The 19,493-nt window shown below is 48.8% G+C and overlaps 1 protein-coding gene across 4 annotated transcripts in view; it reads left to right on the forward strand.

The window, feature by feature from the left end:
* MYO18B (myosin XVIIIB) overlaps positions 1 to 19,493 on the forward strand; it is a 236,811-nt gene that overhangs the window by 87,945 nt on the left and 129,373 nt on the right. For all 4 annotated transcript variants that reach the window (XM_040250980.1, XM_040250978.1, XM_040250981.1 and 1 more), the window contains exons 22-25: positions 9,647 to 9,712; positions 14,516 to 14,644; positions 16,552 to 16,695; positions 18,370 to 18,459. In XM_040250980.1, coding sequence (XP_040106914.1) covers positions 9,647 to 9,712; positions 14,516 to 14,644; positions 16,552 to 16,695; positions 18,370 to 18,459 — 429 coding nt within the window. The remainder of the gene's footprint in view (positions 1 to 9,646; positions 9,713 to 14,515; positions 14,645 to 16,551; positions 16,696 to 18,369; positions 18,460 to 19,493) is intronic.

The following is a 19,493-nucleotide window of genomic DNA, read 5'->3' on the forward strand; positions in this document are numbered from 1 at the left end:
CTGGATCATGTGGTAATACTATATTTAATTTTTTGAGGAACCTCTAAGCTGTTTTCCATAATGGCTGTACCATTTTCTGTTCCCTTCAACAGTGCATGGGGGTTGCAGTTTCTCCACAACCTTGCCAACATTTGTTATTTTCTGGGGTGTTTTTTGAAGTCACCCTTTCGGGTGTGAGGTGGTGTCTCATTGTGCTTTTGACTTGCAGTCCCCTGATGGCCAGGGCTGGTGGGCATCTTTTCACGTTCACACAGGACTTTTGAATGGAAGCCCTTTGAAGCAGGCAGAGTATTCAGTGAAGATTTACACAGAACGTGCTGTCATGGTGGTAATTTCATTATTATCGTTTGCATCCAGCTGTCACTAAGTGCCTGCCTTGCACCAGGTCCTGTGCTAGCCACCAGAGAGACGGGGATGAACAGAAGACAGCCTTCTGAGGAAGAAGGATGAAAATTAGCAATTCCCAGACAGAGAGGGGGCTTTGGGAGGTCCCAGGGAACACCTCTAAAGCTTCTGATATTTGCAGCAGGGGTTGAGGGTAGGACATACAGGGAAGACAGAGCAAGTGATGATGGAATAGAGCTTTCTGGAACGGTTTGGAGGAATCAAGTAAGAGAAAGTGCAGGGCAAGCCACATTGGGTTCGGCAGGTGCAGAGGTCCAGAGTCAGATCGAGATCCAGTGTGGCTGGCGCATAAATGCTGCCAGGTAGAAGAAAAGGGTCTGAGGATGTTGGCAATGGCCAGGCCATGGTCATTGTCAGCAGGGGTAGACAGCCTAGGCTTCATCAGGTGGTCAGTGATGGCAGACCAGAAGGTTATCAGCAAAGGCATGGCATCAAAGACCAGATCTTTATTATGTGAACCTGCTTAAGCAAAATTATGATGGAAGTCAAGTCTACTCTGCCCATCCCCTGGTCCTCTCTAGGGAGCAGTGTCCTCATGCTGACCTTGACCGTTGAGGATGCCTCTGTCTCTTCTAGACACCCAGGCACATGCTCAGGTCTCCAAAATGACTGTCTCGCCCTCTAATCATGGTGGGTCCCTCTCTTCTCTCCCAGAGTCAGATCCCATCTGGCTAAGAGTATGCCTTAACCTACACTGAAGGCCTCCCAGAGTGACCGTGAGGGGGTCTCAGAAAGGTTACTGGAAGAGCTTGTTAGGTTCACATCAGCTCTGTCCAAGAGTCTGGTCCCTTATCTCTTTGCTGCTGAGGCAGGAGTTTCCAGGTCTCCCTGATGGATGACAGGAAACCCCCGGTTCCCTCTTACCTTCAGAGTGTCTACAGTGAGGATTGATTCTAGCCACCAAATCTCTGTCCCTGGGGACTTGATCTGAACATAATTATGGCATGCCTATCTTCTCAAAGGCAGCCACTCTTATTCCATCTCAGACCATGGTGGACACTCCTGATTTCCTCTGAACTTGTCCCAGAGTCCTATTCTGTTTTGCAGAGGTTCCCATGAGCCTGTGGCTGGGGGCCTTGAGTAGGGAGAGAGGAAGAGAGGCAGCTGTCCATTCTAAGGGTGCCAAATGATTTTTTCAGGGCCTCCTGTGGCCTTGTGTTTGTGTGCGTGCCTGCTCAGTCACTCAGTCATGTCCACTCTTTTCCACTTCCATGGACGGCAGCCCACCAGGCTCCTCTGTCCATGGGATTCTCCAGGCAAGAATACTGGAGTGGGTTGGCATTTCCTTCTCCAGGAGATCTTCCCGACTCAGGGATCAAACCTATGTCTTCTGCACTGGCAGGTGGATTCTTTACCACTGAGCCACCTGGTAAGCCCTCCCATAGCCTTAGCCCTAGCCCTCTGGAATTTATTTATCATTTTTGACTTTCTCACTTTCCATCCTCTTCCAGTTTGGGTCTGGAAATAACCAGTGGAGAAATAACTCCAGAAAGAATGAAGGGATGGAGCCAAAGCAAAAACAATACCCAGTTGTGGATGTGACTGGTGATAGAAGCAAGGTCCAAGGTCCGATGCTGTAAAGAGCAATATTGCATAGGAACCTGGAATGTCAGGTCCATGAATCAAGGCAAATTGGAAGTGGTCAAACAAGAGATGGCAAGAGTGAACGTCGACATTCTAGGAATCAGTGAACTGAAATGGACTGGAATGGGTGAACTTAACTCAGATGACCATTATATCTACTACTGCGGGCAGGAATCCCTCAGAAGAAAGGGAGTAGCCATCATGGTCAACAAAAGAGTCCGAAATGCAGTACTTGGATGCAATCTCAAAAACGACAGAATGATCTCTGTCTGTTTCCAAGGCAAACCATTCAATATCACAGAATTCAAGTCTATGCCCCAACCAGTAATGCTGAAGAAGCTGAAGTTGAACAGTTCTAAGAAGACCTACAAGACCTTTTAGAACTAACACCCCAAAAAGATGTCCTTTTCATTATAGGGGACTGGAATGCAAGACTAGGAAGTCAAGAAACACCTGCAGTAACAGGCAAATTTGGCCTTGGAATGCGGAATGAAGCAGGGCAAAAACTAAGAGAGTTTTGCCAAGAAAATGCACTGGTCATAGCAAACACCCTCTTCCAACAACACAAGAGAAGACTCTACACATGGACATCACCAGATGGTCAACACCGAAATCAGATTGATTATATTCTTTGCAGCCAAAGATGGAGAAGCTCTATACAGTTAACAAAAACAAGACCAGGAGCTGACTGTGGCTCAGATCATGAATTCCTTATTGCCAAATTCAGACTTAAGTTGAAGAAAGTAGGGAAAACCATGAGACCATTCATGTATGACCTAAGTCAAATCCCTTATGATTATACAGTGGAAGTGAGAAATAGATTTAAGGGCCTAGATCTGATAGACAGAGTGCCTAATGAACTATGGAATGAGGTTCGTGACATTGTACAGGAGGCAGGGATCAAGACCATCCCCATGGAAAAGAAATGCAAAAAAGCAAAATGGCTGTCTGGGGAGGCCTTACAAATAGCTGTGAACAGAAGAGAGGCAAAAAGCAAAGGAGAAAAGGAAAGATATAAGCATCTGAATGCAGAGTTCCAAAGAATAGCAAGAAGAGATAAGAAAGCCTTCCTCAGTGATCAATGCAAAGAAATAGAGGAAAACAACAGAAAGGGAAAGACTAGAGATCTCTTCAAGAAAATTAGAGATACCAAGAGAACATTTCCTGCAAAGATCGGCTCAATAAAGGACAGAAATGGTATGGACCGAACAGAAGCAGAAGATATTAAGAAGAGGTGGCAAGAATACACAGAAGAACTGTATAAAAAAGATCTTCAAGACCAAGAGAATCACGATGGTGTGATCACTCATCTAGAGCCAGACATCCTGGAATGTGAAGTCAAGTGGGCCTTAGAAAGCATCACTATGAACAAAGCTAGTAGAGGTGATGGAATTCCAGTTGAGCTATTTCAAATCCTGAAAGATGATGCTGTGAAAGTGCTGTACTCAATATGACAGCAAATTTGGAAAACTCAGCACTGGCCACAGGACTGGAAAAGGTCAGTTTTCACTGCAATCCCGAAGAAAGGCAATGCCAAAGAATGCTCAAACTACCGCACAATTGCAGTCATCTCACATGCTAGTAAAGTAATGCTCAAAATTCTCCAAGCTAGGCTTCAGCAATATGTGAACCTAGAACTTCCAGATGTTCAAGCTGGTTTTATAAAAGGCAGAGGAACCAGAGATCAAATTGCCAACATCTGCTGGATCATGGAAAAAGCAAGAGAGTTCCAGAAAAACATCTATTTCTGCTTTATTGACTATGTCAAAGCCTTTGACTGTGTGGATCACAATAAACTGTGGAAAATTCTGAAAGAGATGGGAATACCAGACCACCTGACCTGCCTCTTGAGAAACCTATATGCAGGTCAGGAAGCAACAGTTAGAACTGGACATGGAACAACAGACTGGTTCCAAATAGGAAAAGGAGTACGTCAAGGCTGTATATTGTCACCCTGCTTATTTAACTTATATGCAGAGGACATCATGAGAAACACGACTGGAAGAAGCACAAGCTAGAATCCAGATGGCCGGGAGAAATATCAGTAACCTCAGATATGCAGATGACACCACCCTTATGGCAGAAAGTGAAGAGGAACTAAAAAGCCTCTTGATGAAAGTGGAGAGTAAAAAAGTTGGTTTAAAGCTCAACATTCAGAAAACGAAGATCATGGCGTCTGGTCCCATCACTTCATGGGAAACAGATGGGGAAACAGTGGAAAAAGTGAGAGGCTTTATTCTTTTGGGCTCCAAAATCACTGCAGATGGTGACTGCAGCCATGAAATTAAAAGACACTTACTCCTTGGAAGGAAAGTTATGACCAACCTAGATAGCATATTCAAAAGCAGAGACCTTTGCCAACAAAGGTCTGTCTATTCAAGGCTATGGTTTTTCCAGTGGTCATGTATGGATGTGAGAGTTGGACTGTGAAGAAAGCTGAGCGCTGAAGAATTGATGCTTTTGAACTGTGGTGTTGGAGAAGACTCTTGAGAGTCCCTTGGACTGCAAGGAGATCCAACCAGTCCATTCTGAAGGAGATCAACCCTGGGATTTCTTTGGAAGGAATGATACTAAAGCTGAAACTCCAGTACTTTGGCCACCTCATGCAAAGAGTTGATTCATTGGAAAAGACTCTGATGCTGGGAGAGATTGGGGGCAGGAGGAGAAGGGGATGACAGAGGATGAGATGGCTGGATGGCATCACTGACTCGATGGACGTGAGTCTGAGTGAACTCCAGGAGTTGGTGATGGACAGGGAGGCCTGGCGTGCTGCGATTCACAGGGTCGCAAAGAGTCGGACACGACTGAGCGACTGAACTGAACTCCAGTTTTGGTCTACTGTTCTAATGATTCTGCTTGTTTTCTGTTTGGTGTTAACCAACCCAGTTATATAAACATGTGTGTTTTTTATTTATATGTTTGTTCATATTGCTTGTGCTTCGTGCCAGACATACTATTTATAATCATAAAACTATAGAGTTAAAGAACAGAGATGTAGTCCTAACCCTTATCTTAGGGGTTATGAATGTTAGAGGTTATGTTAGGGTTATTATGAATGTTTTGATCAGCGTGTAAAAGTTTTGGTGGTTAAAAGCACGTGGTTTAGAGTCAGACAGACTTGGGTTCAAATCCTGGTTTCTGCCATCTCTCTTTCCATTCTTCTGTGCCCCTTGATGGTTGATAGCTGTATGACCAGGGGCAGTGTATGACAGGGCATAGCAGTGCCTGGCACATAGTAGGTGCCTAGCGTATGGCAGCCATCAGCCACAGTGTGGGTTTCCTGGAGGAGGTGCTGTCCTGACAGCAGGGTGGTCGGGAAAGCATCCGTTCCCACAGCCATGGGTCCCCGCACCAAGTGACCCGTGGAGGGGTGAGTCGGGAGCCCTTCGCAGCTGCAGCCCTTTGTGGCTCCTGGAGTCTTCTGTAGCCGGTCTGGCACATGCAGCTTAATGTGAGATGCCAGACTGTGTGCTCTGCTTGGGGGAGGGAGGCATCCTCGCGAAATATTGGAGAGAAACCTCTGCACAGTTGGAGGACACGGGGACCGTGTCATTGGAGGCTGAGTTGGGTCTCTCCTGGGTACATTCAGGGCCTAGCAGTTTGAGCCCAGAGTGGTGGAGGTTGAGGGTGTATCATCACTCCACAGCGCCCTCGAGGGCCTTATAACCTCAGAACCTCCGCCACCTACGAGTCCCTATGGAAACTCAGCCCGTGCCAGGCAGGGTGAGTTAAATTAAGCTCGTCATGTGCCTTGTGAGAGCTGTCCGGGAGTCTTTTTTAAGGCCAGCATCTACGCCCCCAAAGGGTTTCCTGTGACTGATTTTGGGGGTTTGTTCCTTGAACATAGGTCACACTTTCTAATTTCTTTGCATGTCTTGTAATTTTCTGTGGAAAACCGGACATTTTCAGTAATAAAATAATGCATCTCTAGATCCCAACCTTTTCCCAATTAGTAACTTAATAAGACTAGATTTATGGAGTCTGTCTCCCCTGTGGTGTGAGACTGCTACTGTCTCTGTTCACTTCTTAAAATTTCTTGTTTTTATTAGAAATTGTGGATTCTTAAGGGTTGACCCTGTGCCAGCACAGCTTAGTGGTCAGCAGAGGTTGGGGTCAAACACCTTGAATGTGTGATGCTTTTATCTGATTTTTTACAGTGGTTTTACAGTGATCTGTGTGGTTTGGAAAGTGTATCCAGCATTCAGGCATTTATAGGTGTGCCACAGATTTTACTTTCTGTATGGCTCTTCTCCGTATTTTCCGCCTGTGCACGTGGCCTTATATTTAGGTGGGAATGTATAAGTGCCTCAGCCCCCGCCCCCCTCAGTCCTTCCTGTGAGTGTGGATAGCTTTCCAGATGGCCAGGAATGTACGGGGCATGGTTATCACGGCCGACTGACCATCCATTGCCAGTATCTCCTTGTTATAGGAACCTGGCTAATCACTGCCGCACTGCCTGCCCCGCTCAGAAGACAGTCTTAGGCTAGCTGTGCCATTGACCTTCTCCGTTCATTTGGTGCCAAGATCACTTACTGTTTCTGATGGTTCTGGATGTGGGATGTCTCCTCACTTTGCTCCCTGTGTGTGAACCCCTTCTGGCAGCAAAGCAGCTAGTTGTCATTGCTCGCCTCACCCCAGTGGGGCCCCTGCGGTGACAGAGCCTGGTGGGAGTGGAAGGGTCTTGATCACAGTTAGCACAAACTTCCCACCATTCTTCGAGGCCAGTCGTCTCTCTTGAATAAGTGCTTCTCAGTTTCCGTTCTCCCCCTGTGCAGAGAGAAAACCGTTTTCTGGACATGGTGGCTTCTGCATTTTCCTGCCTGTGGCTCCCTGAGAGCAACTTTGGCTGAAATGTTATATTAAGTAAAACCACTGAGTTTTTGGAGGGGACGCTATGGAATGTTCTTCTCAGAGGTCAGAGAAGAAAACTTCCCCCCAGATTACAGCCTTGGTCTGGACTTATAATAGGCATTTTCTTTTGTGTGTTTGTTTTGGGAAGTTTTCTGTGATGCTATGATCCGTGGAATTGAAACTCATCTACCAAATTTCTCTGTCTCAGAATACCTGTTTCTTGGTGGAATGTCACCATGACTTTTCTGACAGTGTATTCTGTAGACTTGGTGGTTTTCAGTGAATGGGAAGTCCAAGAGGGCTGGCGTGGGGGTGGAGTGGGAGGGGAATTGGAGTCACAAAGGGACCAGGCTGGACCTGCGTTTGTCCGAGGGTACAGATCTCTTGACAGGATTGCTCCAGAGCCTGCAGCCGCTGTGTTAAGAAGAAAGGGGAAGTGTTCATCACTCAGTCATGTCTGACTCTCTGTGACCCCTTGGACTGGGGCCTGCCAGGCTCCTCTGTCCATGGGATTCTCCAGGCAGGAACACTGGAGTGGGTAGCCATTCCCTTCTCCAGGGGATCTTCCTGACCCAGGGATGGAACCAGAGTCTCCCGCATTGCAGGCACATTCTTTACTGTCTGAGCCAGATTTCATTAAATGGCTGGTGGCCTGGCCAAGGCAGGGTCTAGGGATCTCAGGTGAATTTGTTTCTCCTGAAGGGGCCGTTGCCTTTCTCCCCACTCCCCACTCCCCACTCCAGCCTGCCCTGCTTCCACACTCACTGGATCTCATCATATTTATCAAGCTCCTGCTGTATACCAGATGTGGTAGAGGAAACTGATGAATTAAACATAGACTCTCCCTCCCTCATCTAGGCCAGGAACACAGGGTTAGTGGCCATGTCATGATTCAGCAAATATTCGGGAGAGTAGGCCGTCCCTGGCCAGTGAGTGAGAGGACAGGGCGCTGGGGTGGCTGCTTCTGGGGTCAATTCCCCAGTGGCCTGAGGCCCTCTGCCCCTGTCCTGGGCCTGGGCAGCAGTCCAGACATAGAGCTTGCAGTGTGGCCTGACACACCCGGATTCGAATTTGGCTCATGTAACTTATAACCTTGGGGAAATGCCTTCATTCTCTTTTGTTTTTGCTTTTTAAATATTTATTTGTTTGGCTACTCCAGGTCTTAGTTTCAAACTCCTAGTTTTGGCAGGTGGGATCTAGTTAGGGATCAAACTCGGGCCCCCTGCTTTGGGAGTGTGGAGTCTTAGCCACTGGACCACCAGGGAATTCTCTTCCTTCCATTTTTTAAAAATTGTGGCAAAATATACATAACATAAAATTTAGCATTTTAGAGATTTTTAAGTGTGCAGTTTAGCAATATTAAGTGTTTTCACACTCATGTGAGGCCATCACCACCATTCATCTCTAGAGCTCTTTCTTTCTGCAAGACTGAAAGTCTATACCCATTGAACATTAGCTTCCCATCCCCATCACCCCAGCCCCTGGCAGCCATCATTCTATGGACACTTTCTATGAATTTGACTGCTCTAGGTATGTCATATAAGTGGAACGATATGGTATTTGTCCTTTTGTGACTGGCTTATTTCACTGAATATAATGTCCTTAGGGTTCATCCACGTTATAACTTGTTTCAGACATTCCTTCCCCTTTAAACATGATTAGTATTCTGTTGGGTATATACACCACATTTTTGTTTATCCATCCATCTGTTGATACTCAGGTTGTTGTTGGTCAGGCCCTAAATCATGTCTGAGTCTTTGTGACCCCGTGGACTGTGGCATGCCAGGCTCCTCTGTTCTCCACTGTCGCCCAGAGTTTGCTCAAATTCATGTCCATAGAGTTGGTGATGCTATCTAACCATCTCATCCTTCTCCTGTTGCCCCCTTCTCCTGTTGCCTCAATCTTTCCCAGCATCAGGGTCTTTTCCATGAGTTGGCTCTTTGCATCAGGTAGCCAAAGTATTGGAGCTCAGCTTCAGCATCAGTCCTCCCAATGAATAGTCAGGCTTGATTTCCTTTACGATTGACTGGTTTGATATCTGTGCAGGTCAAGGGACTCTCAAGAGTCTTATTCAGCACCACAATTCTAAAGCATCAGTTCTCCAGTGCTCAGCCTTCCTTATTGTTCAACTGTCACATCTGTACAAGACTATGGAAAAACCATAGCTTTGACTGGACAGATCTTTGTCAGCAAAGTGATGTCTCTGCTTTTTAATATGCTATCTAGGTTCATCATAGCTTTCCTTCCAAGAACCAAGTGTCTCTTAATGTCATGGCTGCAGCCACCACTGCGTTTAGTAACACTTAGCTTTCTTCCACCTTTCGGCTACTGTGAATGATGCCGGTATGAACTGAGTATGTACAAGTACCTGTTCAAGTTCCTGCCTCCAGTTCTTCTGGGTATATGTCCAGAAGTGGAATTTTTAGATCCTGTGGAACTTACATGTTTCATTTTCTGAGGTTTCACCACGCTGTTTTCCGTAGCAGATGTGTCCTCCATTAGTTTTGCATCTGTGGTTCTCTCCTGCATGAAATGGGGTGCTGGTGTGACGACCGCCTGGGGCTGCCATGAGGGTGAAGCGAGATGGTGTCTGTGAAGGTCTCAGCAGGGTGGACGGCACACAGTCAGTACCCAGTCCATGCCCATCTCTGCACTTTCCTGGGGAGGTAGAACTCTGTTAGCTCACAGACATGGGAGACATCTGCTCTCTCTGGGTATCTGTCAGCCCTCCCGCAAGCTGACCATCCACTCTGGGAGTCTCCAGCCCGCCGTCTGTCTTCCCCTCTAACTCTCCTCTCCTTCCCAGGCTGTGGCGCAACTCCTGCAGACACTGGACCTGGAGAAGAAGGCCGTGGCCGTGGGGCACAGCCAGGTGGGTAGGGCGCCTTTGTTTGCCGTTCTACCCATGACATCAGGGACCCACATGAGACCTGACTCTTGTCCTCCTCAGCTTCCACTACTTCTGTGTGTCTCCTTTTCCCCAAGCTGAATGCAGGGCTAGTAACTCTCTGCCCTCCTTATAGGACAAGGCCGTTAAGATAAAATGTGGTAAGTGTAGGTGGAGAGACCATTAAGGAATATCATTTATTAGAGGTGACACTCTCAGGGACCTCAGCGGTCTGCAGAGTTCACATCTGGACCTTAGTAGAACTTTCTGAACTTCAGAAAGGCCCACTTTCACTCAAATCCTTGCAGCTTTTACTTTGCAACCACATGTAACACAGCTGTAGTCTTAGGGATTAGCAGCAGTAAGTGAGAGGAGAAGGGATGAGAAGAAGGCGTATAATTTCAGAGCTGAGGGACATAGATTTCTCCAAATGGGTGTTGAGCCAGCAGCCCTTCAGAAAAAGTTTAAACACTTAGAGAAGAATTTCATGGAGCCCTAATGTGCTCAAGGCATCCTCAAAGTTTTCACGAGGGATCATACAGTGTTCAGGGCTCCCCAGACGACTTGACCCTGGGGCCTTCACCCACCTGTTTCAGTAGAAGACCCTTTACCACCTCCCAGAGTGAGTGGGTCATAGTATGGGGAGTGAGCTACAGAGTTTGTAGACTCAAGGACCAGCTGGTGGGAGAAGAGTGGGGACAACATTTAGGAATACAAACTGGAGACAGAGGAGACTAGAGGACCATTTCCCCACATAGTTACCTTCTGAGTGATTAACAGCATCCAGGAAACCCTTGTCAATTGCCTTCCATGTTCAGGCACCATGTACAGTGCTGGGGCAGGACCGTGGTTTCCAGAAGCCCATCCTGGGGGCACTCTTGGCCCTGATTGCCTCTTATCAGAGTGAAGTGTCCTGCCCCATCACGCCTCTTTCCTTGGAGAGCTTAGTCATTCACACTGGTCCTTGCCCCCTAGACACACCAGCCTCTCCCCACAGGCTTCTTGGTCCTGCTAAAGCCTATGGTGGAAGCTGTTATTCTGCTGTGGTCCCAACCTGATTGGTCCACAGGATGTTCTGTGGATGTTTCCAGCAGAGGAGATAAACCCATGGGTTACTGGGCCCCACCACAAGCCTGGTGCTGTGCTAAGCAACATCATATGTTATTCCTCTTTTCCCCTCAGAGTCTCTGTTGAGATGATTATAATATCCCTTCTTCACCAGTGAGGAAACCGTACCTCTGGGAAGTCAGTCCCTTTTCCAGTTCCTCTCAGGATCCAAGAGTGCAGCTCCCATGGAAATGTGTCCCAGTACAAAGCCCAAGTTCTTTTCTTTTTTTTTTTTTTGTCACACCACACGGCACATGGGATCTTAGTTCCCCAGCCAGGGATCGAGCCCGTGGTCCCTGCATTGGAGGCATGGAGTTTTAACCACTGGACTTCTAGGGCAGTCCTCCCACATGCTTTTCAATATGCTGTGGTTCTATTGTTTATTCATGGAAATATACAGCAAATTATTTAATCAGAGGAATTCTTCTTCAGCTCCAAGAACATCATCCTTTTAGACTAACAGTGGTTCTCAAAGTGTGATCCCTGGCCCAGCTGCCTCAGCATCACCCGAGAGCTTCCTGAAAACAAACGTTCTCACGCACCGCCACCCCAGCCAGACCAGTGACTCTGGAATCCTGGAGGTGGAACCCCACAGTCTGAGTTGCAGCAGGCTCTCTAAGGGATCTGAGTACATGCTTAGGCTGGAGAACCCCTGTTCAGATAAGTGCCTAGCTACTTCATGAGTTTCGCAGTCAGTCCTTGTGACGCCAGCAACTAATGCAGAGTAAGGAAGAAAAGAGCCAAATGAGAAGCCACTTTTCACAGTCTCAGGGTGGTGAGACAAAAGGTCTGCAAGCCAGAACATCCCATGATAAAACAGGATGAGTACTGAGTCATACTTGGCATTCACTAAGAAGCCATCCAGGGCATGTCAAAGCCCATGCATCCTTTTGGAAGCCAGGGGTGACAGACTGCCATCCTTAGGGGCAGATGCAGGTGTCGTCCTTTGTCAGGCTCATCGCTTCATAGGTGGGAAGGCTGTGAATGGTAGAGAACAGATTAAGCTGGTCCACACCCCGGCCCCACCACTGCCTCAGCGTGCGAATGTAGAATGAGTGCCTTAGTCTCTCTGAGCCCATCTCTAAAATGGACCCTCTGCTTTCTACCTCCCAAGTCAGCTGTGGGGATCAGTACATTGTCATTTGACAGGGGTGGTGTCTCATTGTTTGTGGTAGGCATTTGCCAGCAGGGGCAGGATGCTTGTCAAACAGGGTAACATTTTAATGTTTAAAGAATTGATCTCCTCTAATCTGGAAAACTACTAAGAAAGAATAGCTAATTTCTCAGCAGTATTAGACAGGAGAGCCACGGCCGCATTAGATGTTGAAACCTGGCCTGCAGCACTTTGAGAGCAAAAGCAGTGTGCCTAACAGTGGCTCCCAGAGATCCCATTCGGAAGGGGATATTAGGACATTACACTCTGCCTGGGTCCAATAAGCAGCTGGATTCACAAAGAGCGAGTCATTTAGATTTTCCTTTGTGATTCTCAGCCCCCAGTGCCTTATCGAGGGCCATGACATTTATGAAAAAGGTGGGATTCCACATGCTGTTGGCCTCCTGCACAGCGATGTGCTCTTAAAAGAGAAAAGAAAAGGAAAAAAAAAATCACGATTCTACAGAGGCGATGACTTATTCCCATTCTGTGTATGGTCATTTCCAATTATCTTTTTAATGAAAGCTTCATACTTAATCAATAACAGTTTTGGCAGCGCCTGCCGACTTTTGTAATATACAGACTAGTGCTGTCATCACTTTGATCATTGATTTTTTTTTTTAACAGCAGCTTTTGGGACTCACTAGCTTGTGAAATTAATACAGTCATTATTGAGGCAATCTGATAGGTAATGAGTCAATCGTGTCTTTGTTTCAATGAGGCTGATTGTCTTGGCAGCCTGACTCATACGAAGTGTTGTGTAAAGCGATGGAGGGTTACAGAACAGAGATAATTAGCAGCAATGGGGTGCGCTAATCTCCACCTTCCCTCCGAGGAAAGGTTTACCGCGGGGCTGGCCGAGTGGTTGGTCACGGTTACAGAAAACAGGTTTAAAGGGATGGAGACTCGACGGAAACCCTTGGTTCCACCTGGAATCAGATTACTGTTCGGCCACAAACCCCTGATGTCTGGGTACCACGTGAGCCGGGAAATGAAAGCTCCTCATGCCGACGATGTGAATGGGTGCAGGAGGTGGACTCCAGGTTCCCTGGCCAAGTCTCAGCTTTGCTGCTCACCAGCCATGTGAACACGAGTTAAAATGGGACAGAGGAGAAGAGCTTCTCAAAATGCAGATGCCATGCAAATGTTAATTACATTCAGTGACAACCATGGTCTCCTCTGGAGTCAAGAGAGGGAAGTTAATCCCCGCGTTACCATTTGGCAGTGCAGGATCTGGGCAAAAACATGCCTTTTTTAGCCCTAGGTTCTCCCTCCACCAAATGTGGGGATTGGACACTTTCCTGGTAGTCCAGTGGTTAAGACTTCTTGCTGCCAGTGCAGGAGGCTGGGGGTTGATCCCTGGTTGGGGAATTAAGATCCCACATGCCACACGGTGCAGCCAAAAAAGATTTTTTAAATAGGAGGTGGGAGGGGGTTGTGGTAACTACCATCTAAGATTCTCCATGTCAAGTATTTTGCCTGCATATCAAACATCTGGTTCAGATCCAGAACATAGGAGGGCTCCATCCGTGTTAGCCGTTAACGGGTAATGCCGTAGATTACCTGACAGTGTCAGTGATTAAGATGGCGCTCTCCAGCGGCTGGCCACCTTTGGGGCTACAAACCGCGTCTGGCAAAGTAATGCACGAGACTGTGCTCAGAAAAGGAACAGCGTGAGCGCGCCTCTCCTTTACCTCTGGGGAGGCGACACCAACCGCAGTGACCCCGGCGCCTTGGCCAGGGCAGGCCTGGCCCCAGAGCTTCAGGCTCACTCTGAAAACCCTCCGCTGTTGCCCGCAGTCTCTCAGGGGCAGCCCTGTGGGCGCCGAGAACGCACTGATCACTTTGCCGCGGGAGCCCCCATCCGTTATCGAGAGCTGAGGCCCAGAACTGTGAACCTGCAGCTGTCTTCCGCTGTATGCCTGTGCGCCTCCCGCAGGCGGCTCCAGCCTGGCCCCGGCCTCTTCTGACTGAGAAGGGTTGCCCCCACTTCCCCACATTCTCTGCCCCTCCTTCTGAGGCAGGACCCAGTGTTTCTGGGGCAGCTCTTCTCTCCTGGCCAGCAGCACTTGTCAAAACAGAATGCACACCCAGGAATGCCACCCAGCCCGCTGGTTCTGCACCCCCTGGGGCGGGGCCTGGGAATCCGCATTGACCACACTCCCCGGGTGGTACCAGGACCCGGAGACGTGAGGTGCTTCTCAGCAAACGTGCATGAGTCCCCCCGGGGATTGTCCCGATTCAGCAGGTCTGGGGTGGGGGCCTGGGGTGCTGCATTTCTAACAAGCCCCCGGATGGTGACAGTGACCACACTCAGGTGTGTGGGCCGCGCTGTGCAGCCCCGGGGGCCGAGCGAAGGGAAAGAGGAGGCCTCAGGAGACAAGGTGCTTTGACCATTTAGAGCCCCCGTCCAGGGCAGCTGCTCACAAACATTTTGGGTGGACGCAGGAGGCTGAGCTGCAGCTCCTCCCACGCGAGACAGTCTGATGCATTTGCGGAACGTCACCTGCAGCCTTCCCTCCCTCCAGGTCTTCCTCAAGGCGGGCCTGGTGTCTAGGCTGGAGAAGCAGCGGGAGAAGCTGGTGTCTCAGAGCATCGTCCTGTTCCAGGCGGCCTGCAGGGGCTTTCTCTCTCGCCAGGGATTCAAGAAGCTGAAGGTGGGGGCGCCGAGTGTCGCATGAACGTGGCAGGGGCGTGGGATCTGGAAGAGCGTCCTCCATACCGGTCCAGGGGCTGTCATCCCTGCTTCTCACACTTGCTCTTGTGCACGAATCTCCAGTGGATGTTGTTAGTGTGCGGATCATGGTCCAGTGAGTCTGGGGTGGGCAAGGAGGTCTGCCCATCTCCCTTGCTGGTGCCCACCCTCTGTCCAGGTGATCAGACTTTAATGGATCAGACTTAGGATGATACAGCTGTTTCTAGGATGTTGACATGAGTTTGAGTAAACTCTGGGAGTTGGTGATGGACAGGGAGGCCTGGTGTGCTGCAATCCATGGGGTCACAAAGAGTTGGACACGACTGAGTGGCTGAACTAACTGAACTGACCTCAAATCACCGCTGATGAGAGCCTTGGTCAGGATGTCCAGAGGTTGTCCAAGCCCTCCTGGGTTGGAAATGATTTCAGTCTGTCCCATCTCTGGAGAACTTGGCTGCCGTGGATCAGCAGACAGGGCATGGGCAGGATCTGTCCGCAGAGGCGTTTAGGACCAGAGGGCAGGGTCGGAGTCTGCAGTCCTGAGCCACTCTAGGCCACCATCCTCAGAGCTCTCCAGAGACTGAGTCTCCTCTCTGCAGCCTGCACGATGGAGAACACAGCACGGCTCTAGAGGCAAACAGGAACCACGTTTGAATCTCACCTCTAGCACACAGTCGCTGAGTGGAGCTGACATGAGCTAGCAGGTACGCAGTACAGGACATGCCACAGCATAACTGCTCAGGAACACCAGCTGCTGCTGCCCTAGCGTTGTTGATTACTGCCACCAGCAAAGAGTCTTAGTGCACGTGCCCCCAGCTTCTGTGAACATGTAAACTCACAAATACATACTTGGTAAGAATAGAAAAAGGCAAGAAGATTAATAATGAAAATACTGTGAGCTGTCTCACCAGCCCATTGTACTCAGGTAGTTTATGCTGTGGAACAGTTTGCAACAGGTTAAATTAAAAGCCTGGGCTCTGTCTGCAGCGACACTGCAGGGGTTCAGATCCTGACTCAACCTCTGAGAAGCTGTGTGACACTGGACGAGTGACTGTACCACTCTGTGCCTCAGTCTTCCCATCTGTAAAACGGGGATGATGATAACACCTACCTTCATAGGGCTGTAGTGAGGTCTGAGCTGCTGTAACGTGCTCCAGGTAGTGTCTGGCCTGTAGGCAGCACTATGCCGGCTGAGCAAGCCTTGGCTGCTGTGATGGTGGCTTCTTACTTAGCTTGATTCCCACCTCTGATTAGAATGACCTGGGTCAGCGGTTCTCAAAGTGTGGCCCCCAGAGCAGCAGCATCCACATCAGCTAGGAGTTTGTGCATAATGCAGATTCTCAGGCCCTGCCCCAGGCTCACTGAATTAGACGCTCTGGGAGGGAGCCCAGGCATCTGTGTTTTAACAAGCCCTCCCGGAGATTTGATGCACACTCAAGAGTGAGAAGCATGGACTTGTGTTTAAAGGCACTGGAAATTGTATCTCTTCCTTAAATATCAACCGACAGCATCATTATGGCCACTGCTTCTTGTGGGCAGGTTTCAGGGATTTTCCAGGAGAGTTTTGCCTTGCACAGTGACTTTGGTGCCTAATCCTCATGTGAGAGGTATAATTGTATAATATTTCTACTCATTATTCTATTGTTATTATTAGTTATTCCAGACTAAATTGTGGCCTGATGCTGAGAGCCTGACTCCATTAAAGGAAGCCTTTTTTTTTTTTTTTTAAGTTCCCCATCCCTTCCACTAAGGATAAACCGATATCCTGCAGCCCGTTCCGACCCCCGCCACCCCCAACCCCACCCCCACCCTCTGCCTCCTTCACCTGAGCTGGGAAGGGCCCTCAGTCTGCACTCTTATCCCCTGCAGATTCACCGACTGGCTGCCCGGTGCATCCAGAAGAACGTAGCTGTGTTCCTGGCGGTCAGGGACTGGCCGTGGTGGCGGCTCCTGGGTTCCCTTCGGCCCCTGCTGAGCGCCGCCATCGGGGAGGAGCAGCTCCGCACCAAGGAGGTGGGTCCACGCGGTGGGCGGGGCGATCCTCCCCACTCCTCCACCGCCTCCAGCTCACTCTCTGGTGTTTGCATCCAGACCAGTACCCCCAGCCCTGGATATTCTTCATCCAGAAATGCTCCACCACTAGCTCTCACTTCCCGTTTACAGACATCCCTCTGCCCCAGCTGGCACAGCCTCACTCAGTAGACGAGTGGGTGCTGGTCAGAGGCAGGCACTCCACCTCGGGTGTGGGAGCGTGTGCTCCCACTCCTCCAAGAGAGGGTCTGCGGGAGAGTCCATGAGCCGTTTATTTTTGTGCCTCTCAGAGGACACTCCCCTTACGCTCCCTGCAACCCTGTTAGCACCCACTTGATACAGGTAACTGTTCTGATTGTGGTTTAGTTGCTCAGTCGTGTCTCACTGTTTGTGACTTCACGGACTGCAGCCCACCAGGCTCCGCTGTCCATGGGATTCTCCAGGCAAGAATACTGGAGTGGGTTGCTATTTCCTTCTCCAGGGGCTCTTCCCAAACTGGGGATTGAACTCAGGTTTCCTGCCTTGGCAGGCAGATTCTTTACCACTCAGCCAGCAGGGCAACTGTTCTGACTGGTTTCTGGTTTATCATGCCTGTTGTTCCTTTTGGCAAAAATGAGCAAATACAGGCATATCTTGGAGATAGTGCAGGTTCAGTTCCAGGCTGCCAAGATAAATCGGATATCACAGTGAGTCACATGAACTAACTGGCTTTCCAGAACCTGTGCAAGTTACGCTGATGCTGTGCTGTAGTCTAAGTGTGTATGGTGTTTGGCGCCCCCATAATCTGCATACCTTAATTAAAAGATGACGCTTTTGGAAAAAATGCACCAATAGACTTGCTCACTGCAGGGTTACTACCAGCCTTCAATTTGTAAAAAATGCAGTATGTGCAGAACCCAGCACAGTGAAGCAAGGTATGCACGTACACACGCGGGCGCACATGTGCACGTACACACGGACGTGCACACACACGCATACACACAGGACTAATGGTTTCTTTCTTACACAAAAGGTGGCATACTATATATTCTTCTGCAACTTGCATTTTTCACTTCAAAATAGATTTTAAGAACCGTGCCACGTCCGTATTTTTGGATTGTCTTTTAAAATATTTTAGTTGAAGTATGTTTGACCTACAGCATTGTAAATGTAAGGCATACAACATGTTAATGTGCTGCGTTTATGTATTGTCCCATGGTTCCCATTTTTATAGAAATCTTCCTTGTTCCCTTTTCATGGCCACGTGGTCCTCCTTGGGGTGTGCATTTTATGGTTCACTCCACTGGCCTGCAGTGGGTGAGCATTTCAATTGCTCCTGACAGTGGTGCTGTAAAACTCATGACGACCCCCTGGCCAAAAGTGGTAACTGGGGAAGATGAAGAGCTGGGTGCCCCGTGTCACTCGGGTGTGCCCCGTCTCACTTGGGTGTGCCCCGTCTTAATAAACAGTGGTCTTGTTCCAAGGATTTGCATCCAGACCGTCGTCCAGGCCGGTATGGACCGGGCCTGCCTGAGCAGAGACGATCATATTCAGAAATGGCCGTCATCACAGATTGGCTGGCTGAATCACCCACTGCATTTGCTGGCCACTCTTAACACATGTGGAACCTACACCTCCAGTCCAGAATGGCTTCTGTTACTGTGTTTGCTTTTGTAGGCGGAGCTTACAGCGCTGAGGCAGAAGCTAGAGAAGTCAGAGAAGTCTCGGAATGAACTCCGGCAGAACACAGACCTGCTGGAGAGCAAGGTACCCCCATCCCTCCTGCACGGAAGGGAGGTCTGTTGATGGGGAAGGTGACAGTGAGCCGGGCATGGTGCTCAGTCCCTTCAAGACTCCTCAGAATAACCCCGTGAGGCTCATGCCACTCCACTCCCCATTTTACAGAGGTGAAAACGCGGGCTCTAGGGTATTAAGGGCCTTCCCCCGGCCCCACAACCAGCAAGTATAGAGATGAGTCTCAAAGCCATGTCATGTGGCTCCCAAGGGAAGAATTGATTAAATAAGTCACAAAAGCACAGCTTGCAGGGGAGAACGATCACTGTGACCCCAATAAGGTGATCAACTTCTGATTGTCAGAGCATAAAATAAAGACACACCACGTTCTTGAGGATGAAATTCACAACACGTGCAACTGACAGAGAGTAACAATAAAGAACTTCCTCAAATCAATTGGGAAAAGGTAAACATTCCAGTAAAAAACAAGGGGGCGGGCAAAAATTAGAAATTGGCAGCTCTCAGCCGGGAAACTCATTTTAGGAGTTTAAATGATCAGGAATGCAAATGGCCATTAAACTCATGAAAAGACTACTAACTAGCAATCAGGATATGTACATTAACAGCACAACAGGTATCACTTAATGCTTGGAATGGGCAAAATCCTGAAGTCTGATGTCGCCAAGTGTTGGCGACAGGAGTGTGTAGCAGCGGGAACTCACACTGCTGGTATGGGTGTAAGTTGGTCTCGTGGCTCTTGAACAGTCTAGCGTCATCTCTGAGAGTTGACACTGCCTGTGCCCTGTGGCCCAGCCATTCCATTTCCCGGCTCACGTGCTGGAGAACTTCTCCCACAGAAATGAAAAGACAAGATGCTCTCAGCAGCAGTGCGTCTCGTGTTGAAGAACATAAGCACCAGAAAGGGAGTCTGTTGGCAGAATGGAGGAACACATCTTATTAGACTAAAACCTGAGTTACCACAGTGAAAATGAATAAAGAGATGGGCAAACTATGGCCCACAGGGCAAACCCGTTTTGCCACCGGTTCTTTATAAATAAAGTTTTATT

The sequence above is a fragment of the Oryx dammah genome, unplaced genomic scaffold, assembly GCF_014754425.2.
Source record: "Oryx dammah isolate SB20612 unplaced genomic scaffold, SCBI_Odam_1.1 HiC_scaffold_12, whole genome shotgun sequence".
NCBI lineage: Eukaryota > Metazoa > Chordata > Mammalia > Artiodactyla > Bovidae > Oryx > Oryx dammah.